Genomic DNA, 14118 nt, shown 5'->3' on the forward strand with positions numbered 1-14118 from the left:
GTATAGCTGATTCACTTTGTTATAAAGCAGAAACTAACACACCATTGTAAAGCAATTATACCCCAATAAAGATGTTTAAAAAAAAAAAAAAAGAAATTTCCTCCCCTAAGGTTTAGCACACAGTAGTGCACTCAATAAATATCAGCTCTGCTTACTTCTATCATTCTTCCCTTTCACCTTAGCAGGTTTCTATGTTCCACATTCATTCGTTTTTCCTTTCTTCACTAGTATGTTTTAAATATTGTGTTATATTCCATCTTTACATGATAATTAGGTAAACAAATCCTTGTTCCAATTTTGCTATCTTCTATTTCAAGAAGAAAGGCCTTAAGAACAACAAGAAGGTTGAGAAGAGTTGGAGTCTGGAGGAAAGGCCTAATAGTTATCCTCAGATATTTACAGATTTATTCTCTGAGACTTCAGAGGAAAAAGCATGGGCCAAAGAATGAGGAGTAGTGGAAGGCAGATTTGAGGAATACATAATCAACAGGGCTGCTTCAAATTTTTATGGAATGTCCTTGACACTGGAGATGTTCAAGTACATGCTGAACAATAACTAGTTAGGATGCTTTAGAAAAGATCTCAACATTGAATAGAGGACTAGAGATGAGAAACTATTCTCATCTATGATTCTATGATCTTAACAAGTTCTAATGAGTTGGGCAAGCACTGTTTTATAAACTAGAGAGTAACAAATTATGCTGTATATGATTTTCAATAACTTTCTCATGATAATTCATACAGTACTTTTAGAACTGGAACAAAGAGGTAGTCAAAATAGTCAGGTAATTGTGTCAATGAAAGACAACAGTTACCTGTCTGGAAAAAGACTCTGGAAATAATTGTCCGACACAATGGGCAGGGAGTGCTTGCGGCATTGTCTTTGGCAAGAGTCCGTAAGCAGGGCTCACAGAAGATGTGGTGGCAAGGGTAACACATGTAGGGGTTGAAATAAACATCCAGACACACTGCACAGATGTAGCTCTCCTTTTCTTCTGCATATTCATTGTCATCATCTGTACTCATCTCATTATCCAAAGTCTGCAAAACATAAGCAAAAACGATTTTTCTTAGTTCAGTATGACATTCATTTCCTTGAGAAATTGAGACACTGATTTTATATTTTCTTAAAATGAATGAAAATATTTATGAGAAACAGGTAATATCTGTTTCTGTGCATAATCAAAGTGACAGAAATGCTACCTCGCAAAGTGGGAAGAAACTGGAAACATACATGAAAAACCCATAAGTCTTAATTATTCATTTTAGTATTTTTATATAATGCTAAATGTTAAAATATAGTACCTGAACACATTAAGTATACCTGTATCTCTATTTAACCAGCACTACTTAAGTAAGTGTTAGGTCCTAGGATGACAGGTTCCCCCTGTCTATTCCACTCCCACCACAGCAAATAAGCTGACTGTCGCAAGATTATAAAGCCTTACATGGGCATTCACACATGAAGAGAAGTGGGGGTAAGAGGATGTCATACTTCATCTTCACACCATGCATGGAGCGTTTTTATTCTACATTTTGCACCTTCCTGGACCTCAAAGCCAATAAAAGGCCAAAGCCTAAGGTATGTCAGGAAGTAGATAAGGCAAATAAACTTGTAGTAATTCTGGGATGAGCCTTGTAACTGGGAAATATGATGATCCCTCTCCTCTCTCCCAAATGGAACAGTTAAGAAAGACGCTATTAAAAGGTAGTTAGGATTTGTTATAAAGCATAAACTAACACTCCATTGTAAAGCAATTATACGCCAATAAGGATGTCAAACAAACAAACAAACAAAAAAAACTGTAGTTAGGAAAGAGGCACTCAGGTTAGCAGCACAAAATCTGGTGGCTGAATTCCTGTTACTTAACATCACCATATTCCTCATCCATGAGGATGCTGTGAGAATTAAATGAGGTAATCCACATAAAGCGTTAAGCAAAGTGTCTGGTATATAACAAATATTCAATAAATATTAACCATAGCCATCCTTCTCTCCTCTCTTCTTCAAAGGCCCTATAGTCTTGGCTAGAGCCTTGGGAAATTTTCCTCAAACCAGGCCTGACCTCAGTCCACTGAGGCATAATGGGAATCTACATGGTGTAGATGCTTTCCTCCTCACTTTAATGGATGTCAAAAATGGAGATCAGTGATTAATAATTGAGTAAGCCTTGGGTTTAATAAATATTTTTAGGTTACATGAAATGTAAAAGTTACACAAATGAGGCAAAACAGAGCCTTGAAAATATAGAAAAACCTTTCTACTGGATAAACTATTATTTGATTTATCCAGATGGCTTTGCTTCCTCTTTCTGCCGCTTGTTGATAATTTCTCTCTTTATGAAAGACATATTTGAGGCATTAGGCCATTCTTTTTAATTGGTTGTCTGATTTTTCTTAAGCATTTTTACTTAATCTAGTTATTTGTTGTTACTGGCTAGATGTGTTGCAAATATTTCTTCCTTTTCTCTGGTTTGCCTTTTCATTCTTTTCATAGTGTTTTTTGATAAAATGAAATTCTTAATTTTAAAGAACATTTTTCCTTTATGATTTAATACTTTTTGTGTCTTATTTAAGAACTCTTACTTTTTCCCAAGGTCAGTAAGAGAGTCTTATTTTGCATCCTATAATCTACCTGAAATTGATTTTCATGTATGGTGCACATTAGGGTTAAATTTCATTTTTATTTTTATGTAATTATTAATTGGTACAGCCCATTTATTGCAAAGACCTTACTTTCCTCCACTGTTCTAAAGTGCCATGTTGTTATTAGGCCAAATATGCATGGGTTGGCTTCTATTTTGTTCCATTACTTTACTGTCTATTCCTATGCCATAATCACAATTTCTTACTGTGGGCTTATAATAAGCCTCAATAGCTGGTAAAGGAAGTCCTTTCATCTTAAAGTCTAATAAGAACCTGCAGTATAAACAAGCAAACAAACAAACAAAGCAACTAATACTAAACTTTCTTTGGGTTATTTGTATGGAAATATGTTAATATAAATGTTTCAGACATTACATGAAATTTCTAAAAATCTTAAAAAAAAAAAAGCCCTTACTCAGGTGGATGATTACAAAATAGATAAAATTCTTCCTGTCTCTCTATGTGCACCCATATGCATTTCATCAAGATGTGGAGATTAGTTTTCCACCTTCTGATTTTGGGCTCTGTCATGTGACTTGCTTTGGCCAATGGATTGTTAGTAAATATGATGCAAACAGAGGCTTAAAAAAAGCTTGTGCATTGGAATAATCCTCTCTTGATGATATTGGGAACCCTAGTCTACTACCATGTGAACAAGCCTAGGCTAACCTGCTGAATAGTAAGTGAATATGGTGCAGCTGCCTCCATTGTGACTGCTGATAACAAGCCAACCACCAGACGTGTATGGGTAGAGTCAATGACTGTCACCTAACTGTAAATGTACTGGTGAGTCCAGATGACACCATGTGGATCAGAGATAAGCCATTACAGCTGAGCTCAGCCCCAACTGCCGACTCAGAAAACTGTGAGTGAATATAGGTTGTTGTTTTAAACAACTAAATAAAATCTGTTTCTTACATAATAAAAATTAGTTGACACATCCTTGTCTACACATGGCTAACTTTACCTCATTTTTAAAATCTTAGTTTAAATACCAACTTCCCCAAAGGATTTCACTGCTATTCTATCTAAAGTTGTTCTGTCACTGCTACTTATTTGTTTCCTCATAATAATTATTTGCCTATTTTTCTATGTCTCTCAATAGAATGTTAAGATTAATAAAGGGGAATGAAAAAATATATATACATACACACACATTTTTTCCCCAATGAATTAATAGTAGAGCCTGCTTGGTGGTGGCTTCCATTCTCAAAATGCTCACAGGTTCAGCTTGTTAAATATTGTATTGATTATACCTCTATTAAGTGTTCTTAGGTGTTCTCGTAGGCCTTTTGGATATTTACAGCTAGAAAACAAGCATTCTGTGAAATCTCATATAACATATACAAAGTTTAACACAGAGAAGATATGAAGTAACTGTCCCTCACCAACAGAAAGATTGTGGCTATGAGTTGAACACTAATAAAAATCTGCTGGAAAGGCAACAGTATCCACAATTTTTCTCATTATTGTTATATGACTATTCTCTCCTGTACTTAAAAGAAACTTGAAAAAGGAAAGCTGTAAGTGCACAATTAGTACTGATTAGGGACCCTCAGATAATAAAAACATCTTTGGACCTAGATGCTTACTTACTAAAATTTTATTTCATAGTGACAGCTTATTCTGTTTGTATTACACTCTCAATATTGTGTCTTGAGATTTGAACTAATTAACCTCAAAGGAACTCATGGCATAAGAAAATCATAATTTGAAGACCCGCTTAAAGCAATCCAAATTGTGGCCCTAATAACTGTACATAATTTTATTTCTATGAAGTACTTTATCTCTACATATATAACAAAAGTGACTAGATTTCATTAAAATACACATCAAAGAAATAAATGATTTGCTATTTAAAAACACAACTATATTATGGAAATAAACTTGAAGGTGGAAGTTTGCAAATAGAAAATGAGGTCAGAACTATTCATCTATTAGCTGAGCTACGTGACTCAATCCACAAAATAGATGTAACACATACAAAGACTTCTAGAATCACTATATTTTAAGGGACCAAAAAGGGTGAAGAGTTTCCATTACACAGAGAATTGAACATATCTGGTGATAAAAACTGTTCTGCAAGAAGACAAAAAAACCACCTCAAAGATAGAACTCCACTGGGCTTTTCTCCAAATTGGAGAGATAATAATAAATTTACTGTTGGATATATGGTTATATTTTAAAAATTAATTACACATTAATAGATAAAAGTCAACCTGGAAAAAGGTTTTTAATAGGTGTGCCTATGAACTCATCTTTATCTCATCAACATTTCAATTACTATAGATAGAGATCATCAAAATGCTTCTCAGAAATGGAGAGGTGACAGGAAAGATGGCTGCCTAGTTAAAAACAACTAAAATCCTTTCTGAACAGGAGGGAGACCTTCAAGATGGCAGAGGAGTAAGACATGGAGATCACCTTGCTCCCCACAAATACATCAGAAATACATCTACATGTGGAACAACTCCTATGGAACACCTACTGAACGCTGGCAGAAGACCTCAGACTTCCCAAAAGACGCCCTCAGGTGACCTACAGGCAGAGGCGGGGCCAATCCAAAGCTGAACCCCAGGAGCAGTGCGAACAAAGAAGATAAAGGGAAATTTCTCCCAGCACCCTCAGGAGCAGCAGATTAAATCTCCACAATCAAATTGATGTACCCTGCATCTCTGGAATACCAGAACAGACAATGAATCAATCCAAAATTGAAGTGGTGGACTTTAGGAGCAACTATAGACTTGGGATTTGCTTTCTGCATCTAATTTGTTTCTGGTTTTATGTTTATCTTAGTTTAATATTTAGAGTTTATTATCACTGGTAGATTTGTTTATTAATTTGGTTCCTCTCTTCCTTTTTTTTATATACACATATGTATTTTTTTCCTATTTCTCTTTTTGTGAGATGTATGTGTATGCTTCTTTGTGTGATTTTTGTCTGTATAGCTTTGCTTTTACCATTTGTCCTAGGGTTCTGTCTGTTTTTTTTTTATTTAGTATAGTGTTTAGCACTTATTATGATTGGTGGATTTGTTTTTTGGTTTCGTTGCTCTCTTCTTTCTTTCATTCTTTTTTTTATTACTTTTTCGTTGCTCTCTTCTTTCATTCTTCTTTATTACTTCTTTTTAAAAAATTTTTATTAATTAAAAAAATTTATTTTAATAACTTTATTTTATTTATCTATCTATTTATCTGTCTGTCTGTCTGTTTCTTTAGTTATGTATTTATTTATTTCTCCCTCTTCTTTTGAGCCGTGTGGCTGACAGGGTCTTGGTGCTTTGGCCAGGTGTCAGGACTATGCCACTCAGGTGGGAGAGCCAAGTTCAGGACACTGGCCCACCAGAGACTTCCCGACTCCACTTAATATCAAATGGCAAAAGCTCTCCCAAAGATCTCCATCTCAGCGCTAAGACCCAGCTCCACTCAACAGCCAACAAGCTACAGTGCTGGACAACCTATGCCAAACAACTAGCAAGACAGGAACACAACCCCACCCATTAGCAGAGAGGCAGACTAAAATCATAATAAGGTCACAGACACGCTCAAAACACACCACCGGACACGGTCTTGCCCACCAGAAAGATAAGATCCAGACTCATCCACCAGAACACAGGCCCTAGTCACCTCCACCAGGAAGCCTACAGAGCCCACTGAAACAACCGTAGCCACTGGGGGCAGACACCAAAAACAACAGAAACTATGAAACTGCAGCCTGCGAAAATGAGACCCCAAACACAGAAAGTTAAGCAAAATGAGAAGACAGACAAACACACAGCAGATTTAGGAGCAACGTAAAAACCCACCAGACCTAACAAATGAAGAGGAAATAGGCAGTCTACCTGAAAAAGAATTCATAGTAATGACAGTAAAGATGATCCAAAATCTTGGAAATAGAATGGAGAAAATACAAGAAACATTTAACAAGTACCTAGAAGAAATAAAGAGAAAACAAACAATTATGAACAGCACAATAAATGAAATTAATGCTTCTCTAGAAGGAATTGATAGCAGAATAACTGAGGCAGAAGAACGGATAAGTGACATGGAGGATAAAATAGTGGAAATAACTACCATACAGCAGAATAAAGAAGAAAGAATGAAAAGAATTGAGGACAGTCTCAAAGACCTCTGGGACAACATTAAACACACCAACATTCGAATTATAGGGATCCCAGAAGAAGAAGAGAAAAAGAAAAGAACTGAGAAAATATTTGAAGAGATTATAGTTGAAAACTTCCCTAGTATGGGAAACTAAATAGCCAATCAAGTCCAGGAAGCGCACAGAGTCCCATACAGGATGAATCCAAGGGGAAAAACGCCAAGACACATATTAATCAAATTATCAAAAGTTAAATACAAAGAAAAAATATTAAAAGTAGCAAGGGAAAAACAACAAATAACAGACAAGGGAATTCCCATAAGGTTATCAGCTGATATTTCAGGAGAGACTCTGCAAGCCAGAAGAGAATGGCAGGATAAATTGAAAGTGACGAAAGGGAAAAACCTACAAGCAACATTACTCTATCCAGCAAGGATCCCATTCAGATTCAATGGAGAAAATAAAACTTTTATGAACAAGCAAAAGCTAAGAGAAATCAGCACCACAAAACCAGCTTAACAACAAATGCTAAAGGAACTTCTCTAGGCAGGAAACACAAGAGAAGGAAAAGACCTACAATAACAAACCCAAAACAATTAAGAAAATGGTAATAGGAACATACATAGTGATAATTACCATAAATGTAAATAGGTTAAATGCTCCACCCAAAAGACACAAATGGGCTGAATGGATACAAAAACAAGACCAGTATATATGCTGTCTACAAGAGACCCACTTGAGACCTAGGGACACATATAGACTGAAAGTGAGGGGATGGAAAAAGATATTCCATGCAAATGGAAATCAAAAGAAAGCTGGAGCAGCAATTCTCATATCCGACAAAATAGACTTTAAAATAAAGACTGTTACAAGAGACAAAGAAGGACACTACCTAATGATCAAGGGATCAATTCAAGAAGAAGATATAACAATTGTAAATATTTATGCAACCAACATAGGAGCACATCAATACATAAGGCAAATGCTAACAGTCATTAAAGGGGAAATCGACAGTAAAACAATCATACTAGGGGACTTTAACACATCAGTTTCACCAACGGACAGATAATCCAAAATGAAAATAAATAAGGAAAACAAGCTTTAAATGATACATTAAACAAGATGGACTTAATTGATACTTATAGGACATTCCACCCATAAACAACAGAATACACTTTCTTCTCAAGTGCTCATGGAACATTCTCCAGGATAGATCATATCTTGGGTCACAAATCAAGCCTGGGTAAATTTAAGAAAATTGAAATCATATCAAGTATCTCTTCCAACCACAATGCTATGAGACTAGATAACAATTACAGGAAAAATTCTGTAAAAAATACAAACACATGGAGGCTAAACAATACAGTACTAAATAACCAAGAGATCACTGAAGAAGTCAAAGAGGAAATCAAAAACTACCTAGAAACAAATGACAATGAAAACACGACGACCCAAAACCTATAGGATGCAGCAAAAGCAGTTCAAAGAGGGTAGTTTACAGCAATACAATCCTACGTCAAGAAACAAGAAACATCTCAAATAAACAACCTAACCTTTCACCTAAAGCAATTAGAGGAAGGGGAACAAAAAGACCCAAACTTAGTAGAAGGAAAGAAATCATAAAGATCAGATCAGAAATAAATGAAAAAGAATTGAAGGAAACAATAGCAAAGATCAATAAAAATAAAAGCTGGTTCTTTGAGAAGATAAACAAAATTGATAAATCATTAGCCAGACTCATAAAGAAAAAATTGGAGAAGACTCAAATCAATAGAATTAGAAATGAAAAAGGAGAGGTTAACAACTGACACTGCAGAAATACAAAGGATCATGAAAGATTACTATAAGCAACTACACGCCAATAAAATGGACAACCTGGAAGAAATGGACAAATTCTTAGAAAAGCACAATCTTCCCAGACTGAATCAGAAGAAACAGAAAATTGGCTTCACAGGTGAATTCTATCAAACATTTAGAGAAGAGCTAACACCTATCTTTCTCAAACTCTTCCAAAATATAGCAGAGGGAGGAACACTCCCAAACTTATTCTACGAGGCCATCACTACCCTGATATCAAAACCAGACAAAGATGTCACAAAGAAAGAAAACTACAGGCCAAGATCTCTGATGAACATAGATGCAAATATCCTCAACAAAATACTAGCAAACAGAATCTAACAGTACAATAAAAGGATCATACACTATGATCAAGTGGGGTTTATCCCAGGAATGCAAGGATTCTTCAATATACGCAAATCAATCAATGTGATACACCATATTAACAAATTGAAGGAGAAAAAACACAAGATCATCTAAATAGATGCAGAAAAAGCTTTCAACAAAATTCAACACCCATTTATGATAAAAATGCTCCAGACAGTAGGCATAGAGGGAACTTACCTCAACATAATAAAGGCCATATCTGACAAACCTATAGCCAACATCGTCCTCAATGGTGAAAAACTGAAAGCATTTCCACTAAGATCAGGAACAAGACAACATGGTCCACTCTCACCACTATTACTCAACATAGTTTTGGAAGTTTTAGCCACAGCAATCAGAGAAGAAAAAGAAACAAAAGGAACACAAAGCGGAAAAGAACAATTAAAGCTGTCACTGTTTGCAGGTGACATGATACTACACATAGAGAATCCTAAAGATGGTACCAGAAAACTACTACAGCTAATCAATGAATCTGGTAAAGTAGTAGGATACAAAATTAATGGACAGAAATCTCTTGCATTCCTATACACTAGTGATGAAAAATCTGAAAGAGAAATTAAGGAAACACTCCCATTTACCATAGCAACATAAAGAATAAAATACCTAGGAATAAACCTGCCTAAGGAGACAAAAGACCCATATGCAGAGAACTATAAGACACTGATGAAAGAATTTTAATTAAAATTAAAGATGAAGAGATATACCATGTTCTTGAATTGGAAGAATCCACATTGTGAAAATGCCTATACTACCTAAAGCAATGTACAGATTCAATGCAATCCCTATCAAACTATCACTGGCATTTTTCACAGAACTAGAAAAAAAAAAATCACAATTTGTATGGAAACACAAAAGACCCTGAATAGCCAAAGCAGTCTTGAGAAAGAAAAACGGAGCTGGAGGAATCAGACACCCTGACTTCAGACTATACTACAAAGCTACAGTAATCAAGACAGTATGGTACTGGCACTAAAACAGAAATATAGATCAATGTAACAAGATGCAAAAGAGGTAAACCCATGCAAATATGGTCACCTTATTTTTGATAAAGGAGGGAAGAATATACAATGGAGAAAAGACAGCCTCTTCAATAAGTGGTGCTGGGAAAACTGGAGAGCTACATGTAAAAGAATGAAATGAGAACACTCCCTAACATCATAAACAAAAATAAACTCAAAATGGATTTAAGACCTAAATATAAGGCTAGACACTATCAAACTCTTAGAGGAAAACATAGGCAGAACACTCTATGACATAAATCACAGCAAGATCCTTTTTGACCCACCTCTTAGAGAAATGGAAATAAAAACAAAAATAAACAAATGGGACCTAACAAAACTTAAAAGCTTTTGCACAGCAAAGGAATCCATAGAGAAGTCCAAAAGACAACTCTCAGAATGGGAGAAAATATTTGCAAATGAAGCAACTGACAAAGGATTAATTTCCAAAATTTACAAGCAGCTCATGCAGCTCAATACCAAAAAAACAAAAAACCCAATCCAAAAATGGGCAGAAGACCTAAAGAGACATTTCTCCAAAGAAGATATACAGATTGCCAACAAACACATGAAAGAATGCTCAACATCATTAATCATTAGAGAAATGCAAATCAAAACTACAATGAGATATCATCTCACACTGGTCAGAATGGCCATCATCAAAAAATCTACAAACAATAAATGCTGGAGAGGTTGTGGAGAAAAGGGAACACTCTTGCACTGTTGGTGGGAATGTACATTGATACAGCCACTATGGAGAACAGTATGAAGTTCCTTAAAAAACTAAAACTAGAACTACCATATGACCCACCAATCCCACTACTGGGCATATACCTTGAGAAAACCATAATTCAAAACGAGTCATGTACCACAATGTTCATTGCAGCTGTATTTACAATAGCTAGGACATGGAAGCAACCTAAGTGTTCATCAACAGATGAATAGATAAAGAAGATGTGGCACATATACACAATGGAATATTACTCAGCCATAAAAAGAAATGAAATTGAGTTATCTATAGTGAGCTGGATGGACCTAGATTCTGTCATATAGAATGAAGTAAGTCAGAAAGTGAAAAACAAATACCGTATGCTAACACATATATATGGAATCTAAAAAAAAAAAAGGTTCTGAAGAACCTAGGGGCAGGACAGGAATAAAAATGCAGACATAGAGAATGGACTTGAGGACACAGGGAGAGGGAAGGGTAATCTGTGACAAAGTGAGAGAGTGGGATGGACTTATATGTACTACCAAATGTAAAATAGATAGCTAATGGGAAGCAGCCGTTGATCTCAACAGGGAGATCAACTCGTTGCTTTGTGACCACCTAGAAGGGTGGGATAGGGAGGATGGGAGGGAGACAAGAGGGAAGGGATATGGTGTATATGTACACATATAGCTGATTCACTTTTTTATAAAGCTGAAACTAACACAGTATTGTAAAGCAATTATACTCCAATAAAGATGTTAAAAAAAATCCTTTCTGGAACAAGTTATGCCATCAGCAAATAATATAAAAATGTAAAATAGGCTAAACCAGATAGCAGAGTTAAGATTTAAAATAAAATTTAATAAGTTCCTGGCTTAAATCAAGATTAAGTTTAACAGGGATAAATATAAATCCCTCATTAAGAATCCAAACCAGACTGCAGACATAGAAGATGAATGAAACTTAGCTGAGAGCAATTCATGTAAAGAAGAGTTAGAGATTTTAACTAACTAGAAGCTCAGCATATGATGTGGCTACTTAAAGAAGTGGGTTTACGTGGCTACCATTTATATGATCACACCATATTTGTAGCTACTTTGAGGGATGCAGAGAAACTAGAGTTATCCATAGAAGTATACTGAGGGCAAGGCAGCATAACTTCTGAAACTACCTCATACGAAGTACTGTTAAAAGAATGAGGAGGGGCTTCCCTGGTCGTGCAGTGGTTGAGAGTCCGCCTGCCGATGCAGGGGACACAGGTTCGTGCCCCGGTCCAGGAAGATCCCACATGCCGCGGAGTGGCTAGGCCTGTGAGCCATGGCCGCTGAGCCTGCGCATCCGGAGCCTGTGCTCCGTGACAGGAGAGGCCACAACAGTGAGAGGCCCTAGTACCGCAAAAAAAAAAAAAAAAAAAAAGACAGGATATTCACTCAGAAAAATATTAAGAGGAGACAAGATATTCAGGTATTTGTGAGAGAGATCATAATTTTTCTGTGTAGTTCTTATAATTAGATATAAAAAGGAATGAATGTTATGAGAAGAGAGACTAAAATAAATGATAAAAGAAATACTTATTCATCAACCAAAGTGACATGCACACCAGCATAACATGTTCACTCTTAAAAAGTACATTTGCCACAGAGGTAAACATTTATCTGATGTTTCCTACCAAATTTTGGGGGACTTATAAATAAGATGACAAAAGTTGTACATATTAACTAATTTCATCAACACAAAGCCCCTGTAAACTGCATTTAATTACGATCATCATTTTCTAGATCAAAGGAAACTGAAATATAGGCAGCTCACTTACTGAAACTAGTGTTGATGCCAGAATTTCAACTCAGCCAGTCTGGATCTGAAGCAACACTTTTCATCACCACATTCTTAACTGAATTAATATACTTTGAATAGTCCAGCAAATAATAAATGTTAACTGATGATGATAATGATGTACATAAAAAGAAAAATGAAATTTAGATAGGATCTATAGGGAAGTTAGAACTATCAAGGCATCATCATTAAAATCAACAAATGAATATAATAGGTGTTCAATTGTCCAACTGCTTTTGGCCCCATAGAAATTACCCTGCAAAGTCAACCGAATGTACTGTCTCTCAAGCTCCTTTATAGGGGCTTCCAGTCTAAGAAAATCAGATAATAAACTGATAAATAATACAAACAATCTTTAAAAAATCTGTAAAAATCAGTACAAAAATTAATAGGTCAAAATTTTTTTTTTTTTTTTTTGTGGTACGCGGGCCTCTCACTGTTGTGGCTTCTCCTGTTGCAGAGCAACAGGCTCCGGATGCGCAGCCTCAGCGGCCATGGCTCACAGGCACAGCCGCTCTGCGGCATGTGGGATCTTCCGGACCGGGGCACGAACCCGCGTCCCCTGCATCGGCAGGCAGACTCTCAACCACTGCGCCACCAGGGAAGCCCCAAAATTTTTTAAAAATAATAATGACAACAAAGCAGCAGTGACATTTAGTTTATTTACAATTATTGTGATTATTGTTATGTTGGCCTTATTCCTTCACTTCCTATTTTTTTTCAAGAAGTGATAGTTGGGCAGTAGTTAAGAGCAAGACTCCAGCGCCAGTCTTGCTGGACTCTGCCACTACTGCCTGTTTGATCTTACACAAGTTACTTAACTCCCTGGGGTCTCACTTCCTTTATTTGTAAGGTGGGAATACTAAAAGTACCTAGCTCATAGAGTTGTTGAAAGGATTAAAGGAGTTAATATGTACAAAGCACCAGAACAGTGCCTGGAATATAAAAAGTGCTATCTAAGTGTCTGCTGCTATTATTATATCCTATTTCTTTTCTCTAATAATTATTCTTAACTTTTAACCAAAACAGTTAAAGTTTAATGTTTATAACCTCCCTCTTCTGAACAAGACCTAGAAGGCATTTTACTTCACACTCAAAAACACAAAGATGGCTTACGTTTTATTGCAATCATCTGAACTTTATTTCTAAAATCTTAATAATTGCTTAAATATATTATGCCTCTACTTTGTCAGGATTACCTTCTTAAAATCAATTAATCTATATTTATCTTTAACTATGTTTTACTGTCTTCTTATTTTTATTCTTCGGTTTATTTAACACTGTTTTCTTGTATCTCTTATTGTCCTCTCTCTTGAATTCCATTTTTTGTTGCAATCTATCCTTGAGAATTCTTTTTCCTTAGGAAATATATGTGGGTGGTAAACTGTATGTTCGTGCATGTTTGAAGTCCCTTTATTTTGTCTTCACATTTGAATTCTATTTGAGTATAATTCTAAATAAAAAATAATTTTACTCAAAACATTAAAGATAGAGAGAGGAGACCAAGACGGCAGGGTAGGAAGATATTAAGCTCAACTTTTCCCATGGGCACACCAAAATTACAATTATTTATAGAGCAACTACCCATGAGAATGACCTGAAGAT

General features: G+C 35.7%; 1 protein-coding gene across 2 annotated transcripts in view; it reads right to left on the bottom strand.

The window, feature by feature from the left end:
• The window catches only part of RNF180 (ring finger protein 180), a 306785-nt gene that overhangs the window by 91072 nt on the left and 201595 nt on the right, over positions 1-14118 (bottom strand). For both annotated transcript variants that reach the window (XM_032629169.1, XM_032629170.1), the window contains one exon: positions 816-1041. In XM_032629169.1, coding sequence (XP_032485060.1) covers positions 816-1041 — 226 coding nt within the window. The remainder of the gene's footprint in view (positions 1-815; positions 1042-14118) is intronic.

This window comes from Phocoena sinus, chromosome 3 (assembly GCF_008692025.1).
Source record: "Phocoena sinus isolate mPhoSin1 chromosome 3, mPhoSin1.pri, whole genome shotgun sequence".
In the NCBI taxonomy this organism is placed as follows: Eukaryota; Metazoa; Chordata; class Mammalia; order Artiodactyla; family Phocoenidae; genus Phocoena; species Phocoena sinus.